At 33.7% G+C, this 26239-nt stretch overlaps 5 protein-coding genes across 6 annotated transcripts; 3 read left to right on the forward strand and 2 right to left on the reverse strand.

Annotated features, from left to right (window-relative positions):
• Nucleotides 1-2237: 2237 nt before the first annotated feature.
• Nucleotides 2238-6315, forward strand: LOC106454821 (CCR4-NOT transcription complex subunit 9-like). The gene is made up of 7 exons (XM_048780779.1): nt 2238-3144; nt 4393-4464; nt 4588-4680; nt 4787-4829; nt 5183-5478; nt 5565-5761; nt 5844-6315. Exons 1-7 carry the CDS (start codon nt 2953-2955, stop codon nt 6028-6030), a joined length of 1080 nt encoding a protein of 359 aa, XP_048636736.1. The 5' UTR covers nt 2238-2952; the 3' UTR covers nt 6031-6315.
• A 6830-nt stretch (nt 6316-13145) lies between these two features.
• On the forward strand, nt 13146-14541 carry BNAA05G35200D. The gene is made up of 3 exons (XM_013893243.3): nt 13146-13474; nt 13905-13928; nt 14026-14541. The coding sequence occupies exons 1-3, from the start codon at nt 13294-13296 to the stop codon at nt 14370-14372; spliced, it is 552 nt and encodes a 183-aa protein (XP_013748697.1). The 5' UTR covers nt 13146-13293; the 3' UTR covers nt 14373-14541.
• LOC106451322 (condensin complex subunit 2) lies at nt 14515-18381 on the reverse strand. 2 transcript variants are annotated; one of them, XM_013893242.3, is made up of 13 exons: nt 17974-18381; nt 17774-17875; nt 17580-17697; nt 17214-17278; nt 17082-17142; nt 16800-17000; nt 16413-16708; nt 16182-16326; nt 15831-16087; nt 15688-15718; nt 15344-15489; nt 15113-15223; nt 14515-14844 (listed from the first exon to the last, which is right to left on the reverse strand). In XM_013893242.3, exons 1-13 carry the CDS (start codon nt 18241-18243, stop codon nt 14638-14640), a joined length of 2010 nt encoding a protein of 669 aa, XP_013748696.2. In that variant the 5' UTR covers nt 18244-18381; the 3' UTR covers nt 14515-14637. The 2 variants fall into 2 exon arrangements, with proteins under 2 accessions (XP_013748696.2, XP_013748695.2); XM_013893241.3 differs by having other exon boundaries at nt 15831-16090; nt 17974-18380.
• Nucleotides 18382-18693: 312 nt separating this feature from the next.
• On the reverse strand, nt 18694-20726 carry LOC106451325 (splicing factor 3A subunit 2). Its single transcript, XM_013893244.3, has 7 exons — nt 20472-20726; nt 20132-20301; nt 19727-19803; nt 19570-19635; nt 19392-19466; nt 19197-19271; nt 18694-19103 (listed from the first exon to the last, which is right to left on the reverse strand). Exons 1-7 carry the CDS (start codon nt 20621-20623, stop codon nt 18888-18890), a joined length of 831 nt encoding a protein of 276 aa, XP_013748698.1. The 5' UTR covers nt 20624-20726; the 3' UTR covers nt 18694-18887.
• Nucleotides 20727-24174: 3448 nt separating this feature from the next.
• Nucleotides 24175-25893, forward strand: LOC106453578. Its single transcript, XM_013895812.3, has one exon. It carries the CDS (start codon nt 24383-24385, stop codon nt 25316-25318), a length of 936 nt encoding a protein of 311 aa, XP_013751266.2. The 5' UTR covers nt 24175-24382; the 3' UTR covers nt 25319-25893.
• Nucleotides 25894-26239: the final 346 nt, after the last annotated feature.

Consider the following 26239-nt stretch of genomic DNA (forward strand, 5'->3'; position numbering starts at 1 on the left):
TGATTTATATTTATATTAAAGTTTATTAGTTGTTTTAAAAGCACCATAACATAAAGAACTTATAGAAATTTCATGTTTGTGAAAGTATAGTTAAAATATAATATATATTTTTAAATTACTTTTGTTTATATTTAAAATCATACATTTGAAAGTTAAACTATAACTATAAAATAAATAATTGTATTCCAAGAACAAAATATGAGCATCACAAAATTTGGAGTATTTTATATATCTGGACGCAGGTTTTTAATACATGCATATCCTTGAAACTAACAAGATACCTTTCCCTGTTTTTTTCTTATAGAGCTGAAATGCTATTAAACTTTAAAGAAATAAAAAGATACATCTCTTTTTAGTGGGATATGTCTTTGATCCGTTGAAAATACAAACATACAAACATGAAACCAAATGAAAGCCCATATTTAGTAGGAAAAGAAATCAGATGAACCCGAGATTTACCGAGAGAAGCAAATTTGTCGGCATGCAAAGAATCTGCAGTGGAATTTGTCTTGAAAATCAGACAGATGTGACATTCCTGTCTTCATGCATCTGTTCAGCCTCATAACACCTGAAAGGAAGGATAATATTTTATTAATCAATAATATTCTTATGTGCAAGTGCAATACAACAACAAAAAAAAAACTAAACAAAAAATTATAAACATCAAAGAACAGAAGAGAAAGGAAAATTCTTACTTATCACAAATCTGAAAATGTTTGCATTGACTACTGACCCAACGATTCTAGATACCATCACCATAAGCAATGTGTGTAAGAAGGCTGCAAGTAGACCATGAGAAAGTCCTCATTGGAATGGTCTCACCGAGCTGGAAACAAAGGCAAAAGGAGAACAAACTAATAAAGAGATATTGGGTTTGGTTTATTTCTCTGTTTTTTTCATATTGGGTTTGGTTTTTCCTTTTTGCTCTCGGGAGCTTTCCTATCTGATGCATTGTGTATTTTATACTCTTGTCTTGATTATGAGCTTCTGCTCTTTATTTCAGTGTAGTAATTTCAGTGTTAAAAAAAGAAAGAATGTGACTTCGATTTTAGCGTAGCTATTTGAGGGTGAGTGATTTGAATATTAGAGAATGGATGAGGCTATCTTACGAACAAGAACAAATTTCTCCACAACAAAACATGTACTATTAGAATATCCCCAAAAAAAATTTATAACTTAAAATATAGAATTTTTGCTTTCTAAAAAAAAACTTCAACACTTCGCATTTAAAGTTTTGAGGAGGGAAACTACTCAAAACTTCAAATTTAAAGTTTCATCTTTTTTTTTTTATATTTTGGTCCTTACAATTAATTACAAATCTCATTTATTATCTTTAAGTATTTTTTTCGTTTATCATTTTAATCCTTAAAAAATTTATTTCTCATAAATATTTCAAAATTGTTTTATAAATTTAAGTTTTACACATAAAATTAAATTAAAAATTTTAAAAATAAGATTTATATTAGTTTAAAACTATAATTAGACAACAAAAATATTATAAAAGAAACTTAATAAAAATCTTTTTAAAAGGTACATGAAAGCATAATTATTACACAAATTTAAATGTTATAACATCAGTAATTGTTTGGTAAACTGGCTCTAGAATCTCCATAATGTTGTTAAAACAAATTTTGTGTAATCAAAGACAGAGTATTACGTAAATAATTTTATTAAATAATTGGGTATTTTTGTAGTTTAGTATTTAATTATGTATTTATATTTATAATTTTATATATTTAGGGAAATATTTTATTAATTAATATTTTTGTTGTATTTTGTATATGTATAAATTATTTATAATTTTTTTAATGGATTTACATTAATTATGACAAATATAAGGACCATAGCATAAAATACCTAAAATATAAATAATTTTGAAATTAAGTTTGAAATTTTGTTTTTGGAAGAAAATACTTTAAACTTCAAATATAGAGTTATGCACAACTCTAAAAATAGAGTGTCTTTTTGGAGATGCTCTAAACAAGATTAACGTCCTAAATACAGGGCCGAGTTAACATTGTTATGCTCTAAAAAAAATTCACCCTCTATATTTATATTCAGATAATGTTTAAAATATTTTAAATTTTAATTAGTAATATTTGTATATTTTGTGATGAAAATAAAATTATATACATATCAAATAATTTTGGATATTTTTCAAATTTATTTATTACATTTATAATTTTTTTATATAAAAATATAAATTTATAAAAAAATTGAATCCCTTAACTATCAATATACATGGGACTCGGGATTGGACTCTGGATGATCGCACCGCATGTCCTCCTGCTCAGTCAGCCTTACCTAAGTATACATGTGGGTTGAATATATATGGTCCTCTTTTTTTCTTTTCTTTTTTGAAACAGAATATTGTCCTAAAAAAATTACAGCTTTATTTTGTAACATTTGGACTGTCCCAATTTTGAGATTGTATGTAGCCTTGTCATTGGGTTATATTAATAAAAAAAATCATGAAGATAAATGTAAACTAAGAATTTTAACTCACTGTAATATATTTTACAGTAGATTTGTTACACGTGTTCTTCGTAGATGGGATAAGCTAATCCAAATTAAGTATTTTTCCTGGTCAGAATGCATATTAAAGTTTCGTCATGAAAAAACAAAAAGTAATTCATATTCAACGAAAAAACAAACTAACAAATATCTTTTCAAAATTTCTTTCCATGTAATCACTTTCTTTGGATGTATTATTATTATTTTCCTTTTGCATTTATTATTTAGTTATATATTTTCTCTACATTTTATGATTTAACCAGAAAAGTCCATTAAAAGGTATTTTGTCAATTATAAGACTGAGACCATGCATACCGCTTAGGCGCTTAGCCTCTATATAAATTGTTTACACTCATCTGCTACAACAACACTCAGAGTTGAATAAAAACATAAAAAATAGACCAAGAGAACATTCTTCCGATCAATCAACGTCGGAAAATGGCAAATCTACCAGATTCACTATACGAGGATTACAGTACAAGCAAGTTGACGTTGCCATCTGCTTCTTCCTTTGCTCCAACCACCACTGTCGTACCTTTTCCGGACATGGACACAATTATCCAGTGGATCAATGATCTTCATAATGAGATTCCATTTGTCTCTAATTCCGCGCTCCAAAACCTTGTCACTGTAAGTGCAAAACAATATTCTTGCATCTCTTACTCTCTATTTGTTTAGATGATTTTAGTTTATAAGTCTATATGTTTGTTATCTATCTAGTTGCGTTGATTGAGCATGCTTTCTGTTTGTTACTTGAGGACTGATTCATTTTCGACAAAGGATTCTTTTCCCGATTGGGGGAGATCTTGAGATCTCCTTTGTTTCTTGCTTCATAGATTAACCAATTATCCCAACATTATGTCCTTTTTCCTTTGTGATCATACGAAAATGATTGAAATTGTGTTACCATCGCAATCTTACCTCACCTCAACAAATTTTCTTCAGGCTTAGGAGAGTTGTGATCTTTCTCGTCATAAAAAATGTCAAGTTGTTGATCCATTTGATTATTATCAGCAATATATCATCGGATTGATTTTCATTTTTTATGTCTAGGCGATTATCGGCATTATGTTGTTACATAGGCTTTCATAATTTCATGTTAGAAGATCTCGCCTTTTCTTCTCATTGTAAAGAAATATGCAGCTGTTATTTTGTTTCTGTTTGGCTACATTTGATGATTATCGACATCATCTAGTTGGATTTGCTTTCACATTTTAGGTTTAGGCGATTTTTTTGTCATAATACCACAAATTTCTTAGTTTTTCATGGTATGATAAGTCAAGATTTTGTTCTTCAGCTAATTCTTTGTTTGTCTGTAAGTTTCATTCTTGTATTGTGAAATTAAAATATGTGCGGTCAGTAATTACCATTTGTTATGCACTCTAAATTTAATCTACACAAATGTTATTCAAATTATTATTTTTTTCTTCCAAATTTATGGATGGAAGAAATGATAGCCAAACATATATACTTGTGGTCCAATGTAGGGATAGAAATTTATCTCAGTAAAACTAACACATATGGAATCACAAAATTGCATAACTTAGAAAAGTCAAAATTTCTTAGTGTAGCATTCCTTTTGATCATTTAGACCGTTTATTTAATATCTCTGTAAATATGTATATCTTGACTAGGAATAAGATAGATCTGGATATCAATATTTTATGGTATCCGGATCCATGTTTTCCCTATCCGAATATGGATCTATATCTCAATGATATTCGATTGTGAATATCTGACTAAATATTTAAATATTGGTAGATACACTAATCCGTAAATAATATATATATATATATTTAAAAAATTAAATGTATACAACATTTTTATAAAGATGCTCAGCTCACATACTATCATTGTCTATCTTTTCACCCATGGCAGCATAGGAACACTTATGAGATCTTGCCGCTGCTATTATGGAAATCTCCTTGTACAATGACCATGATGTTGCAGGTCCAATACCAAGTACTTTGGTTTCGTAGTTGACTAATACTGATATGTTTGCAAAATCTTACTTTCTTTTGTTTTAGGTTTCTTTCTTTGTGATACTCAATTTGAATTATTCAATCTCTACAGGAGATCGTGAAAATCTACCCACACATCTCAACTCCAGTACACTCTCGGGAGGGGAAGCCACCTCGAGCGTACAATATTCTGCTTTTGTTCCAGGTTCTGTTTGGCCTCACACTTTTTCTTCTTTCATTTGAGAACCACTTCTTTGATAACAGCTTATAATTGGCTTTATAATGTTATCATTTTTCTTTGCCTATTATAGTGCATAGCTCATTATCCGGAGACAAGAGGCTACTTCCTTAAGGGTATTTTTTCCATTTGATCATTAGTAAAAGGAATATATATGATAAAATGAATAATTGTTAATGGAATTTAATGAAATGAAATTAACATTTCACTTGTATTCCAATATTTTAGCTGTGAAAATATTTTTAATATAAATATTGTTTTTAATCCAGAAGGATATGCAATGTTATGGAAAAAATGCAATAACCTTTTCATTTTTTATTTTAACTGGTAAACATTATGAAAATGTAAAGAAAATCAAGTATTAATGAAGATTTTATTCCACAAAAAAAGCATTTCAGTTGCACCCGACATCATTGTAATATCATGTTATATGTTCTTCGAATTTCATGTCCTATGTTAATTTTTGTAGCTGAGATGCCACACTACTTATTTCCTTTGATGGACATCAATCTCACCGACAAGCCTATCGAATGCTTAAGGCTTGGTGCATTGGGTGTCCTTGCTCATATGTTGAAGGCGGTACATACAGTAGTATCCTTCTCTTTCACAGCATATATTTTTGTCACAAAAAGACTTAATATTATTTTGAACATCTCACTTGTCTTACAGCCTATAGACGGAGCTGCTGTTCGTTTCCTTATGGACAATGGTGCTTTACGTTATTGCACCAAAGCTATCGAGATTGGCTCTACAGAGTCAAAGACAGTAAGTTTTCTTCGCCACATCTACTGACTCTTAGACTATAAATTAAAGAAGAAAGAAAAGGTTACGAACCAATATACTTCTTTCAGGTTTCTGTGTTTATATTGAACAAGATTCTGTCAACTAATGAGGGGCTTCAGTACTGCTGCGTCTTGGCTGATCGTTTTTTCCTCATAGACGGTCTCCTGAAAAAGCTGCTTGTGTATCTTTCTTCCATGACCAACCCTTCTCCCAGCTTGTTCAATCTTATTGCTGGTTGCTACGCCAAGCTCTCCCAGAAGCCCAGGTTTTGTGCCTACACCTTCTGATCTTTTCAAGTTCTTATGATCAAGCAAACAACAACAGCTTTGTTTTCTTGCATGCGTTAGAGCTCGTGAGGGGTTATGGCGTTTCCCTCCTGTCATGCTGCTCAACGGAACCTTCGCCAGTTTATTTGCTGTAAGATTGGAACTCTTTCTTGAGCTCTGTATGGATTTGGTCAAGATTCAGATTGTTTTTGTGTGTGTGTTTTTACGCAGGAGGACCCAGACGCTGTTAACTACCGTAAGCAGCTGATTCGGAACATGCAAAGCAAAGTTATGAAGTAGCAGAAACACACAGTTTTACTCCAGCGTGACGCTAAGTAATAACTAAGAAGACAGAAAAGCTATGTTCTTGTTTTGGTTTACTCTCTTCTTCAGATGACTCTTTTTTATTATCTTTCAGCATTGTTTTTCTCTCTTTTGGGATACATTTGAACCCTTTTTCTATCTTCTTCTCCTTTCAAGTATTTTATATTTTGATTTCTCTCCAGAGGGAGAAAGGATTTGCTTAATTTGCAACTTGATGGTTGATACTGCTCATATGATGATTATTATTATAATGATATTAACCTGCAGGAACAAAAGGAATCAGAAAAAAATATAGGAATAAATAGTTGAGATACAAAGGCTTTCTCATGTTCTTTTGTAGTTTTTATATGAAGTTTGAGGAAGAGAATAAGCCTTTCTGGTGTTAAGTTCTTCATAGTTGCACACTGGGACTTTTAGGAAAGAGACCTGAACGTGAGAGACCATCGAGATCAAAGGTCTCGGCAACATTTGTCGATGCCTTGGCAGAGAGATTGTGAGGGGTCTTTGAGTTATGTTCACTACCATCCATAGATAGGCAATTCTCAATCTCTCAGAGATTTTTTGTTTTCCCTTTGTTTGCCATAGCATTATCTTCCATCCAATCTAAACCCATGGACAGTATTTTCACACTTTCTGTGCCTCATCAGTACTATAACCAGATAAATCAGCTTAGAACTAGTTCCCATCATCCCCATAGAGTATATAAAATTGTTAGCTATAAAATTGTTCTTATAATATTTTTTATAGTTTATAATAACATAAACCTAATGGATTTACACCTTATACATAAGACTGTAGTGTAAGATCTAGCTAGATCCAGCGGTCCGTGCGGATAGTTTTTATTTTATAAATGTATTTGATATTATTATAATTTTTTAAATATATAATTTCATTTTATTGTTATATATTGTATAACTCTATAATATTATTTTTTATATTTCTTATTCGACATTATTAATTTATAGTGTTTTGTTAAAACATTTTACTTTATTATTAATTTTTATTACTTACTAATATATTTTCGAGTTAAGTACAATAAATAATAATATGAAATAATCAAATAGAGAACATGCAAAATATGTTTTTTTCTTTAATTTATACATTTTGCATGTAATACATTTTTAAAATTTATTTATTTATATTATAGAAAAGAAATTTGTTTAAGAAAATTTATATTTACATGTTGTGTTTAAGAAAATATACTTTAACATATATCATTTTAGTATTTTACGGGATTTATAAAAACACTGTCTTGTTTAAATAATATACCCTATCGTTTTAGTAAATTATATACATAGTAATATCAATCATATTTTTTGAGTAAATTTTATTGATATAGAATATTTTTTGGATGCTATGATATTAAGTTTTTGTTTTTAATTAAGACTCCAAAATATTAGGTTGCTTTAATGTTTACAATATATATAGTTATTAGTTTTTTCTTGCTGCATTTCAAAACGTTATTCTTCATCATCTATGGTTTTATCTTTTGTAAAATTTGAAATATTATCATTTTGATTTTGAATATTTATTTACAAAATTTTATATTTTGTCAAAAAAACTTTGGAAAATTACACAATTATTTTTGAGTTTAGAACATTACATGAATTTTGAATTTGTTTTGTTACTAAATTGATATATTATTTTATAAAAAATATATATACTTTAACATATATCATTTTAGTATTTTACGGGATTTATAAAAATATTGTTTTGTTTAAATAATATAGCCCTACTGTTTTAGTAAATTTTATACATAGTAATATGGGATTTTTGCCAAAACTAACCCACAACTTGATTTTAACCCCAAACTTATACCCAAACTTGAATCAAATGCAAAACTAACCTAAAAGCCTAGTGAAATTACAGCTCAGCCCCTTGTGACCAAACAAAAAAACAGAAACCATTTTTACGAATATAGCTCCAGTAAATCGTCTGAGATGTTGGAAGTCGTCTGGACGACTGAAGTGTAAGTCGTCTGGTACCAGTTTATTTTAAAAATAATTTATAAATCTTGTAAAAAAATATTTTGATGTGTGAAAAATAAAAATCAAGCAATTATAAACAGCTTTAAGTGATATAAATTAAGATATGATAAAATTGATTTGTTTTGAAGATAGATGAGTGGAAGTAGTGAATCATGAAATACTTTAGTTTAGGAGTTTGGCAAACATATGTTGTAGTATTGTATGTATTGTTAGGGTTAGATTTTGGAAAACTAAAATGTTTTTTTCAAAAATTAGTTTTCACCTATATGTGTTTATTTCTGTGTATAGTAAACACTTTTCAAGTTTGATTTGATTTTATGAAGTGTTTAATTAGATAATTAAGTTTAGGGGATATGTTTAGGGTGTGGACGACTTATATTTCAGTCGTATGTTGAATAATTTACTCGGACGACGTATATTTCAGTCGTCCACATCGTACTGAACCTTTAATTTTACCAATGTACGTTTTAACCTAACCGGATCATTTACCAGACATATAAAAGCTAGTTTAGGGGTTATGTTTAGGGTCTAGACGACTTACATTTCAGTCGTCTGGTGAAGAAATTAAAACAGACGACTTACATGTAAGTCGTCCAAATATTCCCGCCTAAAATTTTTTAAAAAAATTATTTTCCCGCTTAAATAATTTAAACCAGACGACTTACCAAGTAAGTCGTCTGGAAAGTCTTCTATTTTAGTTTCCCGCTAAAAATATTTAATTTCCCGCTAAAAATATTAAACTCTTCTGGACGACTTACATGTAAGTCGTCTGTTTTAATTTCTTCACCAGACGACTGAAATGTAAGTCGTCCAGGAAGTCGTCTGAGTCAAAAATATTTAACCTAATTGGATTTTTTGTCTCCCTATATAAAGAAAAATTTACACATTCTCTCTCCTCCTCTCAAATGGCTGTAACAAAAATGTAATGTTCATCATTCAAAAACTCTCCAACCTCTCTCTAATCTCTTTGACTTGAAAACACCAAACTTTATATGAATTTTTCAGTTTTGTCTCATGTATTTCTTAATAATCTATCTCTTTTGCAGGTTTTTAATCAAATATTACTCATCTTCCACTAATTTAAAGGTAGATCTATTAATTTTAGATATGTATTTTTGAGTGTTCTATAAATGTAGATTTATCTAATCTTCCACTCATTTTCTCTATTTTTAAGTCATTTGAACGTTTTTGGATATGCAGGTTTTTTAGATCTGGATTTGATATGCAGGTTTTTCAGATCTGGAAGACTTCTGGGACGACTTACCGGTTAGTCGTCTGGAAGTCGTCTGGACTTCTTGGAAGTCTTCTGGCAAAGTCGTCTGGACTTCCAGGAAGTCGTCTGGACTTCCAGGAAGTCGTCTGGACTTCCTGGAAGTCATCTGGACTTCATGGAAGTCTTCTGACGAAGTCTCCCTTTCATAATAGATCTGAGCGTTTTGGTAAGTTCTTATGTCTGATTTTTCTTCATTTGGTAACTTCTTGTTGTATAAAGTTCTTATTTTTTTCCCAAACTAAATCTCTCCAAACCCACTCTAATCTCTTTGACTTGAAAACACCAAACTTTATATGAATTATTCAGTTTTGTCTCATATCTTTCTTACTAATCTATCTTTTTTGCAGGTTTTTAATTAGATGGTACTCATCTTCCACTAATTTAAAGGTAGATCTATTATTTTTAGATATGTATTTTTGTGTGTTCTGTAAAGGTAGATTTATCTAATCTTCCACTCATTTTTTCTGTTTTTAAGCCATTTGAACGTTTTTGGATATGCAGGTTTTTCAGATCTGGATTTAATATGCAGGTTTTTCAGATCTGGAAGACTTCTGGGACGACTTACCTGTTAGTCATCTGGAAGTCGTCTGGAAGTCGTCTGGAAGTCGTCTGGACTTCTTGGAAGTCTTCTGACAAAGTCGTTTGGACTTCCTGGAAGTCGTCTGGACTTCCTAAAAGTCGTCTGGACTTCCTGTAAAGTCGTCTGGAAGTCGTCGGAACTTCCTAAAAGTCTTCTGACAAAGTCGTCTGAACTTCCTAGAAGTCGTCTGGACTTCTTAAAAGTCGTCTGGACTTCCTGAAAGTCTTCTGACAAAGTTTTCTTCCATATCAAGTGGAGTCCAAGCTTGTCTTTGTAGAAGAATGATCTATAATAGTTTTGTTTGTGGTCTGTTTTGTGAATTGCATGTCTACTCTTTTAGTTGTGAATTTTTTGTAAAATCAGTAATAATATTTTCCAAGATGTATTAAATGTGCTAACAATGTGTTTACACATTTACAAATCAATGAAATAATAGACTTCAATAGCCTTTTTCTTATCTTTAGATCTCTCATATGCAATAATAAACTCCAATGGCCTTTTTCTCATCTTAATAAACAAGAATGTTGGTAGCTTCATATTGATGTAACATTTTAAGAAGCATTTTAACCCTTCTTCCAACTCATAACAATAGTCATCATTATTGTCTATAACAATAATACTTAAGAGATGGAAACAAACAATAGTAACTAGTCAAAGCATATCATATTTTTTATAAGTTTGCGTTGAAAAACTTAGTCAAATTTAGTAAAACTAAGGGAGAGAACATATTTTGTAAATATGAGTTTTACATATCTTGAAGTTACTTATCACTCTTAAAAATACAAGTTATTCAAAAACTAACGTAGAAGTCTTAAAAACTAGCAGAGAAGACGCGGACGACTTCAATCTAAGTTGTCCAGACGACTAAACTATACGTCGTCTGGTCAACACAGAGGTTATTTTTGCAATTGACTTTGAAATCTGTTATTTCGGACGACTGAAAAATAAGTCGTCTACTATTGTTTGGTTAAAAAAACTCCAAAAAAGCCAGACGACTTACATTTCAGTCGTCATAGGTTAGTTTTGCATTTGACTGGATTATTTCAGAAGTTTGACTTTTCTGGACGACTTACATTTCAGTCGTCTAGTGAAAATTAAAATAATAATATTTTTTAAAAGTAGACGACTTACAGTTAAGTCGTCATAGGTTAGTTTTGCAATTGAAAAAAAAAACTTCAAGATTTAATTATATACAGACGACTTATAATTCAGTCGTCCACGAGACGACTGAAATGTAAGTCGTCGAGGATTTAGGAGGTTTGACCAGAATCTCGGAAAAAAATCCTGGACGACTTAAAAGTAAGTCGTCTCGTGGACGACTGAATTATAAGTCGTCTGTGTATAATTAAATCTTGAAGTTTTTTTATTCAATTGCAAAACTAACCTATGACTACTTAATTGTAAGTCGTTTATTTTTAAAAAATATTATAATTTTAATTTTCGCCAGACGACTGAAATGTAAGTCGTCTGGAGAAGTCAAACTTCTGAAATTATCCAGTCAAATGCAAAACTAACCTATAACGACTGAAATGTAAGTCGTCTAGGTTCTTTGGAAATTTTTTTTGAAACCAAACAAAAACAGACGACTTAACTTTCAGTCGTCTCAGGTTACAGATTTTAAAGTCAATTGCAAAAATAACCTCTGCATTGACCAGATGACTTCCAGGTAAGTCGTCTACAGCCAGACGACTTCCCCAGTAAGTCGTCTGACGAACAGATCTGAAAAAAAACTCGATGTCATACCTTAAATTGGTGAGATAAGTTCCTTAGCATACATAAGGCTTCTCCAAGCACACAGAATCACAAACGAAAGTAACCCACCCAGAATCGTTAGCTTCTATGACTCTATGAACCATAAAAAATTTAGAATCAAAATCTTGGGTTTTTTTAGCTCATTGTGGAGAGAAAGTGAGAGATATGTTGTGTTTAGTTCACAAGAATGGAAAAAGAAGAAGGGTAAATCGATTTTGGGAGCATTAAGAGCTTCAAATTGGTTGTTCATGGTGGTTGTGGTATTGATGACAATGGCAATCTTGTAATTACTTGAAGATGATGAAGGTGAGAGAGTAAAAATGTCATTTTCGAAAAGAAAAAAAAATTTTGATGGCATTTTCGTAAATTATATGAACTTGTGGGGTGAATAGGGCAAAACCAATTTTTTTAAAAAAAGGGAGGTTAGTTTTGTGTTTGACTTTAAGTTGTAGGTCAATTCTGCAAAAAGCCCTAGTAATATCTATCATATTTATTGAGTAAATTTTATTGATATAGGATATTTTTTGGATGTTACGATATTAAGTTTTTTTTAAACTAAAACTTCAAAATATTAGATTGATTTAATGTTTACAATATATATAGTTAGTTTTTTTGCAGCATTTCAAAATGTTATTCTTTATTATCTATGGTTTTATCTTCTGTAAAGTTTGAAATATTATAATTTTGAGTTTAGATATTTATTTACAAAATTTATATATTTTGTTATAATATATAAAAATAAATTAATATATTATTTTATAAAAAATATTTGAAATTGGTAATATTTTTTAAAATTTTTGAACATATTTTTTTATAATTAAAATAAAATAAATTTATAATTAAAAGTTGATTTGTCATTAATATTTTAAATAAATTACTAAAATTTCCTAGTTTTATAATAACAAATTTTTAAAATAGTATATGAACTAAAAGTTATTATATACTATAATATTTTTGTATATAACATATTTTCATAGTTAACATTGATAGTTTTCTAATAACATATTTTCATAGTTAATTTCATAGTTTTCTAATAACATATTTTCATAGTTAAAATTGATTTATAACAATATTATATTACTAATTACGAAATTAATTAATACGTTATTTTATAAAAGTATTTAAAATTTGAACTGAGATTTTGATAGATTTTTTTAACAGATTTTGTTATAATAAAAAAAATAAAAATCAAATTTATAATTTCTATATTATTAATATAAATGATCAAATATGTTATATTAACTAATTTTACTAATGGTTTTATTATGACTTGTTAATAGTAAATAAAAAATATGACTTTAAATTAATAGATTATATAGGCTTATCGAATAATTGGCTGATTTTACAGCCAAATGAAACTAAAAAATATTACAGTCATGAATCAGTAACCCAAGCTAAAAAACCTGTTCTAATAAATGATTTTAAAAAAATGATGAAAACGTCAATACCAACATTCACACACATACATTAACGCGCATCTGTTAATTAAACACCACCGACAAAACTCGAAGTGCCATATAGTCTCAAGTCAAATCCAGTCTCGATTCCAGTTTTGTTTCCACTGCAGCAAGAGCTCAAATCTCGAATCTTTGTAAGAAGCCCAGATCTACTCGTATGGCGAAGCACACGGCGGCGTTGAAAGCCGGACTGACCTTGCTGGCGCTGAGCATGATTGGTTACATACTCGGTCCTCCTCTCTACTGGCACCTCACCGAGGCACTGGTCGCTTCCGCCTCTTCTTGCTCTCCTTGCGTCTGCGACTGCTCTTCCCTGCCTCTCCTCACCATCCCCAAAGGTAACCCTTGATTGGATCTTTGCTAGATCTGCTCTAAAGCTTACTCATTTACGATGAGATAAGGTTCATATATAGCTTTTGAGCTACCAGATCTCGTGCTTCTGCTTGATTAAGGATTGAGCTCGAATCTCTTTTGGAGATAAGAGTACAAATGCTATACTATGTTTAGTTGTATAGATCTACATGTACTGTGTGTCTCTTGAGATTTAAGTTCGAGTCTTTTGAGGTCTGACTTGCTGTCGTGTGGTTGAGCATCTTACTTGTTGAGTAGCAGTGTTATGTGTTGTGTTTATATACACCTATATGGATTTAAAATAGTAACAAAGCAATGATCACAACATATCTCAACCATGTCTACCTTCCATTGAATGGTACAGAAACAGAAACATACGCTTAATCCTTTTTACCTTTTTTTTATTTGTTTCTACAGGACTCAGCAATGGATCTTTTGGAGGTGAGTCTCTATGTGCTCATCATTAACACTAGATTGTACTTGTCTATATTTTTAGTAAACAAGATTGTTAAGAATATCTTTGTCCTGTGACGTGCAGATTGTGCAAAGCATGACCCAGAGGTGAACGAAGACACAGAGAAGAACTATGCTGAGCTCTTAACAGAGGAACTGAAGCAACGCGAAGCAGCATCGATGGAGAAACACAAACGAGTAGACACAGGTCTGCTAGAGGCCAAGAAGATCACATCCTCTTACCAAAAGGAGGCGGATAAGTGCAACTCCGGTATGGAGACTTGTGAGGAAGCAAGAGAGAAGTCGGAAAAGGCACTTGTGGAGCAGAAGAAGCTGACTTCTATGTGGGAACTCAGAGCTCGTCAAAAAGGATGGAAAGAGGGAGCCACCAAGTCTTCTGTTAAATCCAAAAGCAGTGTTCAGGCTTCTTAGTGGCACACCTAAGTTTTATTTATATCACACGAAAGAAAATTACTGGTTCCATGTATCTGTGATTTTGATTTATAATATTGTCTTGTAGTTCTGTGATGGATCAGATTGAATGAAACATTGTACGAAAACAACAATGTATTAATGGATTTTTGAACAAATTTATTACAAATCAAGTCAGTACATTGAACTACAACATAAAACTTAGTAGGCGTAGCAACATAAAACAGTTGGCTTCTCTTCTTCTTGGTCTCTCTTCACTCTTCTTTCAGGCAAGGTGTATTGTTAGATCCTCCAAGTCTTGAGAGCCAATGAGGCTGAGATTGTGCTCGTTGGCCAAGTGCAGCAGGCAGATGAAACATAGATGTGGTGAGATGTCTTTGGTTGTCCCAGCCGCTTTGCAATCATCTGGAAAGCTAGCCAACAGCTCTTTGAAAGATCTACTTTCAGGTGCTTCTTGTTGGTGTTCCTCATCCTGCCACAAACCAGATTCTGTCAATTTCATCACAATATTGGGAAGAAATAAAAAGACAATGAAGAAGCTGGCATCCCCAAGCCTGTTGAATTAGTTAGGGCATGGAACCATAAGTATAAGTGCATTAAACAGGATATGCGTATGTTGGCATAACATGGCTGGTGTGAACTACGAATATGTTTCACAGAGGTCATAAGAGAGCTAGCTAAGCAGAGTAATTTCAGGATAATAGAAGCAGAAAGCAAGAACTATGTTTATTTTAGCTAACCTGAATTGGTGGTTGAGGAGATTCCTGAAGACACTCCCATAGAGTTTCCTTTAACACTTGCACATCAACTTGTTTTGAAGCTTTATCATATTGGACCTCAATTTTGTTCACCTAAAGCATGAATTGTGCAGGACAATTACAACAATGTTTCATTGCCAACCATACATAGACCAGTACAGCCTTTTGAAACGATTTGTCACTCAATAATCATATGCAGATCAATATTCATACCTGGCGTGGCTGAGAGATTAATGAATTGGTAGTATCCTCTGCATCACTTTGATCATTTCCATTATCAAAGGGGCCATCATCATAGACATTATCATTTGCCCAAGATTCGGCATGTTCATAATCATCATACTGCTGCCTTGTTTCACCTGGAATATGCACATAACAAAACAAGTGGAACTTAAGTTTCTTCACAGAATCCCAAAACAACTTTTGCTGATGATTTTTTAAAACCATTTTCTTTGTAAAGGCAATTTTTATTTCGGTAAAGAAAGCAAAGACGCTGGTATGTGCCTCATAAACCGCGAAGGAAACCACCAGTGATGTTTGAGACTGGAATTTTTTACCTGAGCATTTTCTTCTCCTCTTCCCGATGCACTGTTACCGTTCAAAAGAATACACTTCAGTAGAGATGATGAAACATAACAGATAAAGAAAGGAGAAACACAACGAGAAAAAAGTAATTGGGTGAGTGTTTAGCAAGCCATACCATCACATTCGGTAGTAAAAATAACTTTACTAGATTCTCAGGTTGATAATGACAATCCTCTGGAAGCTTTGTTTGACAAGGGGCTCTATTTGCTGGGAGAAGTAAAGACTTTAGGTTTTTTGGGGGGGCAAAGATATCAGGAATTTCTTCCTCCAAAGCTTTTGTAAAATCTAGTTCAGGCTCTGCTTGCTTCTTTTTCCTAGTTTTCTTCACTGGTGGAGAAGATCCGTTTTCGGAAGCAGGGTGAACATCTGGACCTGCTAAAGATTGCAGACAATGTAAACCGTCAGAGAAACTAGATATCTAAGAGGACTTCTCGTAGTGCTTGAAACTGAAGATATAAGCGCATACCTTTTGTTTTCCGGTACTTCCAGTGATCAGGACCTGCCCAAGAATTTTGTTTAGATGAAATTCCCAACGACAAGAAGAGATAGTCGTCAACATTCTCAAATCTTTCATCTGAATCGAGGTCTTGCAGTGAGGCTGGTTCAACTTCCTGCAATGTTAAAATGTTAGCATCAGTTTTTTGAGTTACCAAAGAAAAGAAAAACCAGTGAACATAAGAAGAGTGATGGTAGAAACCTCGGGAAAATTTGAGTATGCTGGTTCTGCATCATTGAGGCCAAAGTTTTCCTCAGCAGCACCAGACTGACCCTCATAATTAAAAGAATCTCCAAAGTTATCGTATCCATCATCATTGTCGGCATAGCTAGCTTCATTATCATGTGATATATCAAATGACTCCGTCGTCTTCTGACTACAAGAAAACGTATCAGATGGTCTCTGATTCTCTTCATCAAATTGATTGATTATAGCCCGAAGAGATGGTACAATCTCATCCTTTTGCCGCATGTTAAGCACCATTTTCTCCACACATTCTGCATATTAACCACGGCATTGGAGAAAAATTAGTGAAACAAAACATGTACAATGGTACAGCGAGAGGCATATCAGCAAACAAAGGCAGACCTCTAGCGAAGGATAGATCAATAGTTTCTGATTTATCATGCTGATTTGCAGAAGACACAAGCTTTCCAGGGATTTCTTGTGAATCAAATAGAACTTGACACCCTCCATAGACTCCTAAATTGTTTAGCAGGAGACCCTTTGCGCCACCTTCATCGAACTGTGCTGAAGTCTGATGGTAAAGGGGATCCACGGCGAATGCCACTGTAAGACATACAAAACGATATCAGACGGAACTTACTTTTCATACAGGACAAAGGGAGTTATGTTAAGTTACTAAATTACCGTCGAACTTCTTCACGTTAAGAGCATCAAAGGATGGTTCCAGTGTTGATAAAGGCGAGAGCTGCAGGTATAAACTCATCAGTAAGTAGTGTCATCTACCATATCAAGAATTCAGATTTCTGTATAAACTACCTTTTTCTCTGCCTGTTTCTTTTGATTAGTTGCAGTTACAACTGAACCAGCAGCATCCTCGTTGTCTAGGTTCGAGAAGAAATATCAGAAAAAAACATAAGATTAGAAACTAGAGCTAAAGAAAATCAGAAATTAATGTATTGCATAGCCAATAATTATAGTTATTCAGAAGTCCGTTTAAAAATCGATTGTCAGTGATTTCAAATTCTCATATAGAAGTCAAACCACAGACTAGTTTGGCCCACGAAACAGACCAAAATAGGTAAATGAACACATCTCCATAAATTGACAAAGCGGATTTAACCAAGTGCTAAAGGTAGGATAGTTTATTGTGTGTGCATTGTGCAAGACAGCTATGGAACTAACCTCCGGTGTCATCATGGCCAGCTCGAGTAATTCCACCCAAGACCTTGTACGCTTCAGAATGAACAGAGTCTACCCTCATTGAGTAAATCTTAACTCCAGCTTCAAGAGTGCAACTTGCCTGCCATAGACAAACACAAACGTTTCTTAAAACAATTTTTTCTTTGTGGGTATTCTTAAAAGTCTTTAACTTTTACCTTTTGAAAATTGGTTTCTGCATTATTCTCATCTTCAACTTTAATAATCTCACAAAGATGGTCGATCAAATTCAACTCCCACGTATTCTTCTGATTGATTTTCTGTTTACACACAAAAACCCACATAACATAATGAGAACCCAAGACCAAATTCGAAGAGAAGAATCCTTTTGCCACGAATAAACTCGTCAGATACTTACGTTCTCACTAGCTAATTTGATACAATTCTGAAACAACTCGAGAATCTGCTGCTTGTCAAAGCACGGATCTGATTCCTTCTCAAGCTGAGGCCCACGACCGAAAACCACAGATCTGCGACGGCTAGCCGCGACTCTGGCGGCGCGAGCTTGTTCACGTTCAAGCCTGTCGTTGTTGGATCCCAAGAAGAAGGGACTTGTCGGAGCCTGGATCCGAGTATTCGCCGTCGAAGTTGGCCTTTGCTTAGGGTTTGGAGTTAAGGTTTCCTCCATGGCTGAAGCTCCCGGTAAGAGAAATGAAAAGTTATTCACCGGAAAAGAGATCTTACGACGAAAACCTCCGCTGCGTATTCAAGAGATTTGGGGGATTAGGGATTTTGATTTTCCCTCCGCTTTGGTGTTTTGAATTTGAGTGACGCTGTTGAATGTGTATATTACATAATTACCCCCGTCGCTGTTTACGTCATCAGGAGCCAAAACATCGTTTCAATTTTCAAACAAATTTCAACTATACTCATTGTCCGGTTCTTTAAGATTAATCGATTCGGTTTAGGATGGCTATGAGTTAACCGATATATCCATCTCTAAAATGCTTCCAGTGCAAAAACAATGATAGTTATCATAAATTCATAATAGAGGACTTGGTTCAGTTCTTTATAATTGATTGGGTTGGTTAAAACGTGGTTATGAGTTAACCGATGTAATCTTATGAAATGGTTCGAGTGCAGAAACAAATTGATAACATAACAGAGAGCTAAAACATAACAAGATCGTTAATACATCTGCAGAAATATAGCTTCAAAAACCCATGTCAACACAGATTTTAATATCTTAGTACACTCTCTTTGAGACAAACAGTGATAAAGAGTGATGTGTTCAAACGGTTTATAGTTGATTCTAGCATCCTAGTTTCACTTTCACATGTAACCTCCAGAAGGTGGTGGTGGAGGTGGTGGATAGGACGCACCACCATTAGCCATCGGAGGTGGTGGTGGTGGCAGTGAACCAGATGGAGGAGGTGGTGGCGGTTGAGTTTGAGGCGGCGGTGGTGGTGGAGGCAGAAGGCCATTTGATTCAACAGTGGACTGAGGCTTGAATGGGTCTGGCTTGTTCGGCTTGAAATACACCTGCAACTGTTTATCACAAGTTGTTATCATTAGTTTCGTTTTAATCAAAACAAAAACTTCTACAAGCTAAATGGGGTTATTATGATAAGAAGCACTTACAGTAAACATCTTTGAGTCTGGATCCCAGTGAGAGAAAAACTTTGGGGTTGATTTGTCTATCTCCGTGCTTGGAACCTGAATTCAATCCGAGACATGGCATATCAAAATATCAATAATCATAATGAATGTAAGAATCTATTATCAATCAATTTTACAATATACCAGAATGAAACAAATTAAGAAAAGAAGCATTACCTTGAAGGCTATGGTTTCATATGGTTCAGCTGCAAACAGAAGGTATTGATATTTCTTGTCATAAGGTTGAACTTTCTGCACACAAAACAAAAAGGAAAAGAATCATTAATCAATAATCAGAATGAGAACTCTTGAGAAGGTCTTATGAGACACATAAATAAGAACTTGTAATACACACCTGCTCGAATGAAGACATGACACGATGTTTGGGTTTTATGTTGTCCTCTATTTCAGGATATTCAATCTGTAAAACAAAGTTGAGGATAAAAAATCATTACGTGTCCACTCTCTAATGATAGTTGATGAAGTTCAACAAAAACAATGTATATGCTTACCTGGAACAAGAGAGATCTTTGCTTCAACTCGGGGTCGTACTGTTTTGTAACACGGTACCCTGGTCTACCAATTTTAACTGCAAGAACATACACAAGATCAAGAGTTAGTCAACCAAACATTTAAAGCTAATAACTAAGCAACGGAGGAATCATCAACCAGACCTTTAAAGCTGACATTAAGCAAAACCTATCTACCCAATAACATTAAGTAACCATAGCAGAGATAAACACTCTTGCAATTACATAATCCCTAATAAGATAAATATAACTTCTAATGGTCAACATAAACAAGTTCTTAGAAAACCTATGTACCCAATAACAGTAACCATAGCAAAGACAAACACTCCTGCAACTACATAAGCCTCCAATAAGACAATCACATCCCCAAGAGAAACAAGTAGTTACCTGTTCTACGAACAGAGACAGTGCGCTTGTGTGGCTGAGGCTGAGTAGGAGCTTCCTGAGCCTCACGAGCAGCTCTCTTAGCCAAGTTGGTCTGATGCCTCTTACCTTGAGTATGAGCCAAGTAGTTTCCTTCGTTGTTGTGCAGCGTTAGACATAGCTTGCACTCATAGCTTCACATCATCAATCAAACACACCAAAACAATGTTAATTCCGTAAAATCACCAAAAAAAAATAAAAATAAAAACCTAATTGAAGATTTTTCAGGTAAATAAATAAAATAGCACAATCATCCTCCAAGAGTAGAATCAGCTATTATAGTCTGTGTAGAAAACACGCATACCTTCCGAGATGATTGCGCATGAAATAGGGATCTTTCGCAATGTCTATGGTTTCGAGAGCAAGACGACGGAGACGCTCACGGCGATCTATGGCCTCGTTCTGGGCCGAGGCGGCGCCTCCGCCTCCTGGTTTCGATCCCCATTCTCTGTCCATAGCTTACAGAATCAATACCCTCTCTATCCGCTCGCTCTTCGATTTGCTGAAGAAGGAAGAATACTCGAAAAGTTTGGGAATGGGTCGAGATTTGGTTATATGAAGATGAAGATTAGACGGTTTATCAGGGACTCCTGTGTGTGTTGGGTTTCGGTCCGGTTTAAGGCCTAATTCTCGGCCCATTACTGCTTTTATGGAAAAGTTGAACAAATATATATTTTATGTTCTTGACTTTTATTTCTTGAGCAAAGAACAAATAAAAACTAATGGATGCTAAATATTTTTTTGGAACTTCTCCATTTCAGGTGAGTATCTAATGATAAAAAAAAATTAATAAGTATTTCAAATGTTAAGATACCCATCTAATAGAAATTCAAAGTATCCCATCTGAATACTAGGAATAGGTATTTCAACATTTAAAATACTCATTCATTTATTTAATCTTAGTTTTTGTGAGAAACTATAAGTTGAGAACCATCCATTGGAAATGTTCTTACATTCATAAAAAGAGTAGATGTGAGACTAATTTCCAATTTTATTATTAGTACTAAAATTAGTACAGATTTGCTATAGCTTAGTTCAGTTTCAGTTCATTAGTTTTCAGTTTAGTTGATCAATTCTTTCAATTGGGTGATGATCTATATATTTAGAGTTGACATCAGATTGCAGTTTTACAAAATCAGTTCCGTTTAAACTAGTGTCAACTAGAGACTCTCTAGGTGTGATTTGGGCCAGCTATATATCGTTTATGGCTCTGTTTGATCCCGTCTAATCATGGTGGGAGCAGTATAATGAGTTTTACTCTGCTTCCAATCCACAAAAAAAGTAAGGCAAAACGTTTGTCTAGTTACCTCTATCTCTAATTTCATTCTCTTTCTACTCATATCCTCTTGCTTTGTGTTGTATTTTTGGTCAAACTTCATGTTGCATTTTTAGCTTTAGTTTCACTTATATTTGGGTTCGAAACTTGATTAGTGAACTGGTGAATATTAACACTAACTTTTGAAGATTTATGTCATAAAACTTTTGTAAATGACAAGATTTTATGAAGTGGGCCATCCATGTCCGGACATGAAATAAATAATGCAACAAATACAACACCATATGCAAGTTTGTGCATCAACTAAATTCTCAAAGTCGTCATAACCATCTCTCTTCAAAAGGGTTTTCTTCCTTCACTTACCTTATGAGAAACACAAAATATACTAAACAGAACCAAAAGAAATGATTCGATTCCGACGTACATGCATATTTGTTCTTCTCTTCGCTCTCGTTTTTGTTTTCTCTAAAGCCCCAAGAACTCATGCTGCTGGAAGACAAACCATTTCCTCCGGACCTTCTAGAAGAGACATAGGGTTCTTCCACTCTTATGCTACACATACAATCGGTTCCGGAGAATTCAAGCCGGAGAAGAGAAAGATTCCGACGGGGTCAAACCCTTTGCATAACAAGCGATAGAAAGGGTCTATTTCTCCCTCTCCTTGTTTTTAAACTGGAGAATATATGTACTATATATATACACTTAGATGATTTATACAAACTCCCATATAACATGGTGTAGGAGTTTTTGAAATATTTATTTAAGCTTTGGGTATAAGCATAATCTTGAATATCCAGATCAACGGCAATTGACCATATAGTTTTTATATGTATGTAGATATAAGTATAGTTTGTGTGTATTTGTATGTTCGCAAAAATATGATTCCTTAAATGAGAATAACATTGTAAGATGGTTTTTTGTTTAATCTCATACCATACTATCATTAGCGTAGATGTCGTAATTATCAAGTGCAGCAATATTATGTTTTCCAAGATCATTTTTCTTTTCTTTTTTGTTGTCGGCGGAAAGATTATTTTCTTTTACTACGTAATACTATATGGTACGGCTAAAAGACTATTAAAACACATATTGAGAATAACCAAATTCAATGGATGTAAGAGGCCTGATATACTCGTAGCTGTATCCAAAGGAAATGTCCTAACAAGTAATTAGAACTTAGAGATTATTCACATCTCTGCAGTCGCGTCCGTTGTATAAAATTTTCAATAATTACCCGATCATTGGTATATAAACATATAAAGGGTGGCAAATGTAGTATTTGATGTCGATGCTTAATTATCATGGAAGCAAAAGAAAAAGGATAAATCATTTTATTGGTTGTTGTTGAAAATAATTTTGGTTTCATGATTCGTTTTGTGGTTGATGCTGAAAATATTTATGGTTTAATTCTGAAAATGGTCTATTTGTTGATGTTGAAAATTATTATGGTTAGTGATTCGTTTTGTGGTTTAATAATTACGTAAGATTTACCACCCTAATCAACTTGCTGGAAATCCAGCGTTGTCTAAGATAATCTGAGTCTATATTTCTAGCTTAGCTTGTGTTTTTAATTTCTAAGTTATAACCTAGAGATACGGTTTTCATATAGAAAAAGTATGAAGAAATATGAGTATATGACTATAAATTTATTTGTAGTGTTTCGCGCATGCGCATTTGTTTAGGGTGCAATAAGAAAAATCAAATTTAATCAACCAAATTATTATGCAGTTGAAAAATGGAAAAAGGGTATAGTTGTTTTCTTGATACCAATTATAGCACAAGACATTCTTATCCCAAAAAGGGTAAACTGGATGTACGAATATTACAAACAAAAAGTATACTGTAATGTTACTTTCATATAAGTGATGACACTTCGGGGATCAATCATGTCTGAAAGAGGTGTTGTTATAAGAAAAACATTAGTCTGAACAACATTTTTAAAGAAAATATTTAATTTGATAAAACTTAAACTAATATAAAAATAGAACACAACATAAAATTCGAATGTTCAGAGATATATATAAAGTGTAAAAAATATAGATTTTTGAATTTTAATGATTTGTCTGTTTGTGGTTTGATGCTGGAAGATAATTCTATAAGTTTGACTACTCCAATTAACTTGCTGAAATTCAAACTTAATGTTCTGAAAACCTTTGGTTTGGTTAAGTTGGGATCAAAATGAGATATTTAACTTTATTGGGCGTAAAATTGATTTAGCCTGTTTGTTTAACGTTGATGTGATTTTTTTTTTTGTAAAAACGTTAATGTGATTAATATTATTTTTACAAATTGTCTGTTCAGAGAACAAAGCCTTTGGTGTTTATGCGAAGCTGACATCAAAGGAGTTTCTAGTGCCCTGTGAACCAAATCTAAGGGACTAAGATGTTGATTCTGTGAATATACATATGCATGAAGAGCTACAGAAAGCAGACGTTTATGAAGCATTTGAAGATAGATATGTAATATGGACAATGATGTCTTGGAGTTGGATGATGATGAACTTTACAATCTGATATGGCAACAAAAAAAAAACTTCAGAAAACTGAAAAATCCAAGCTCTTGAGAACAATGTACAGAATCACAACTTGTAATCGAGGCCAGCTCGTCGATGGAGATGGAACTATGATTAGTTTGGTCCGTCGAAGACCGTCGTAACCCTATTAACAAACCCCCCAAAATGACGTTCACAAAACTACCCATTTTTCCTTTTTCCCAAATTGAAAAAAAAGGAAACTAAAAACAGAAAATTGAAAAAAGGAAATTGACAAGTTACTTGGACACTAAGCAATTACGTTATTTCCTTTTTGCGACTCACCACTATCGCTATATAAGTTCTACTAGCACTCTCATTCTTTCCTTTATTTCTTCTTCTACTTCTAGTTTATCATTCATCAAACCCTAAGTCACCTGAGAGAATCAACAAACGAAGAAAGAACAAGATGAAGGATTTGATTGCTGCTGCCCTCAAGAGTACTTATGATACTCGGAGCCCTGGTGGAGTCGAACGATGCATCGATCTATTGATTCGGTTGAAGTCCATGTCTCTCTCAGCGAAGGATATTCTTTACTTCTCCAAGTCGATCTTCAAACTCGAGACTTTGAGAAGACACCGAAACCCTAGAATCCGGGAAGTATCTCACTCTTTGCTTACTTCCTTGTTGAAGACGCTCTACTCGCAAGGATCAGACAAATCCGCCGGTCTTAACGCAGTTAGTCTGAAGAGGAAAGAGGCAAACACCGGGTCTTTGACGAATAAAAGGGCAAAGACCAATCTTTTGGTTTCGGACCAGAAACAAGATCACAAAACTCTCGCTCGGGAACCTGTGGTAAGGAGGACTGAGACAAAGAAGACCGATGCTTGCATGTCTGTTACTACCACGGCTCTTCCTCAGCAATCGAGACGGGACATCAAAGATGGTAAGGTTACAACCAAAACCTTGATTCATCCTCCGAGGAGAGCCCCTGCTTGCAAGAACGTTCCAGCTAAGGATTCTAGAAACCCTAGAACAGAGGAGATGGTGGAGTTGTTTGAAGCAGCAAAGAAAGCTGCTGACGTGGCCAACGCTAAGGGTATTCTATCTGGCAAAGCAGACGCGTCTCGGTGCGTTGAAGCTATCTTGTTACTCACGAAGATGAACGTCACTCCAAAACCTAATGAGCCAAGGAGGATGATTGAGAGGCTTCAGGTACTTACAAAGCACAAGGACCGTGCGATTTGTAATGCTGCATCAGCCCTTCTTCAACTTTGGAGACAGAGGATCAGAGAAGAAGAACGTAAAGAGTCTTCTGCCATCAAGAACCCTCGTAAAGCTCAAGGAACATGCGGCAAGGGCTTCACAAGAGAATCTACAAATGCAATGAAGTTAGTGATGTGAAGATTGTAGCTTTGAACAAAATGTCGCTGATAGATTCAATATAGCTTGTAGTAAATCAATGTATCAAGAGTAGTATGAAAGTGAGGAAGAGATTGAAACCATTTGTAAGAAACTGATTTGATAGTCAATAAATAAAATTCATTTTGTTTCTTGATACTGAAGTTACTAAGTCAGTGGTTTCAGCAACTCTCTGTTATCATAAACTAGTTTAAAGTAACACACAGCATACTATTATTATCACTAAGCATTTGCTCCTAATGAACCACACAGGCTTGTAACAAAGCAAGAGAGTATTTCCTATCACGAATCCAAACAACACTTCAAAGCACATACACTAATTGTTACTGCTCTCCACTTCCATGTTTCTTCTTCTACTTCTGGCTCTTGTGTCGATGGTGGGTTTGTGGTGAAGCAACTTTCTTCAAGAGGAATCCCCACATAACTCTGGATTCCATTTAAATTCTCCCTTGTGGTATGTCACCAGTGAGCTGATTGTCACAGAGACATCTTCCACTGTACGCCACATATGATAGTCACAACTGGAACTCGTCTTTAATAGAAGTTCTTCCAAAGCTTGCCTGAGGAATGCACAACAGATCAGGAAGGGTTTAATGAGGTTTTGGATGAACGCTATAACTGTCTTAATAAAATATTCCAGGAACAACCGGAGAGCATATTAATCATTGTTTGCGTTTTTCAGGTTTCTTGCTGAAAGATATGATCTGAGGTTTTGTCAGCACAATAAGGCCTAATGTCTTTGCTAGAGGAACAAACTGTAATATATCTTGAAGAAATTGTAACCAGACCTCCTAATCTCTGTAAGCGAATTGAATGTATGAGATCTCAGTTTCCACAAAAGTATAAGATCTCAAATGCTACAATAACTAGATAAAAAGAAACAAAGCATTGAAAATCATCACT

Source organism: Brassica napus, chromosome A5, assembly GCF_020379485.1.
Source record: "Brassica napus cultivar Da-Ae chromosome A5, Da-Ae, whole genome shotgun sequence".
Lineage (NCBI taxonomy): Eukaryota > Viridiplantae > Streptophyta > Magnoliopsida > Brassicales > Brassicaceae > Brassica > Brassica napus.

Bases quoted from the DNA above. Each gene is read 5' to 3' on its own strand.
- LOC106454821 (XM_048780779.1), top strand. From the start codon at position 2,953: ATGGCAAATCTACCAGATTCACTATACGAGGATTACAGTACAAGCAAG. The intron at 4,681-4,786 runs GTTCTGTTTGGC...TGCCTATTATAG, and splicing joins ATATTCTGCTTTTGTTCCAG to TGCATAGCTCATTATCCGGA. The intron at 4,830-5,182 runs GTATTTTTTCCA...TAATTTTTGTAG, and splicing joins AAGAGGCTACTTCCTTAAGG to CTGAGATGCCACACTACTTA.
- LOC106451322 (XM_013893241.3), bottom strand. From the start codon at position 18,243: ATGGAGGAAACCTTAACTCCAAACCCTAAGCAAAGGCCAACTTCGACG. The intron at 17,001-17,081 runs GTAATTTAGTAA...TATGTCTTACAG, and splicing joins TAACGTGAAGAAGTTCGACG to TGGCATTCGCCGTGGATCCC. The intron at 15,490-15,687 runs GTAAAAAATTCC...TGCATATTCCAG, and splicing joins GAGGAGAAGAAAATGCTCAG to GTGAAACAAGGCAGCAGTAT.
- BNAA05G35200D (XM_013893243.3), top strand. From the start codon at position 13,294: ATGGCGAAGCACACGGCGGCGTTGAAAGCCGGACTGACCTTGCTGGCG. The intron at 13,475-13,904 runs GTAACCCTTGAT...TTGTTTCTACAG, and splicing joins TCTCCTCACCATCCCCAAAG to GACTCAGCAATGGATCTTTT. The intron at 13,929-14,025 runs GTGAGTCTCTAT...TGTGACGTGCAG, and splicing joins CAGCAATGGATCTTTTGGAG to ATTGTGCAAAGCATGACCCA.
- LOC106453578 (XM_013895812.3), top strand. From the start codon at position 24,383: ATGAAGGATTTGATTGCTGCTGCCCTCAAGAGTACTTATGATACTCGG.
- LOC106451325 (XM_013893244.3), bottom strand. From the start codon at position 20,623: ATGGACAGAGAATGGGGATCGAAACCAGGAGGCGGAGGCGCCGCCTCG. The intron at 19,804-20,131 runs GTAACTACTTGT...ATGTTCTTGCAG, and splicing joins TGTCTCTGTTCGTAGAACAG to TTAAAATTGGTAGACCAGGG. The intron at 19,272-19,391 runs GTAATGCTTCTT...GATTGAATTCAG, and splicing joins ATGAAACCATAGCCTTCAAG to GTTCCAAGCACGGAGATAGA.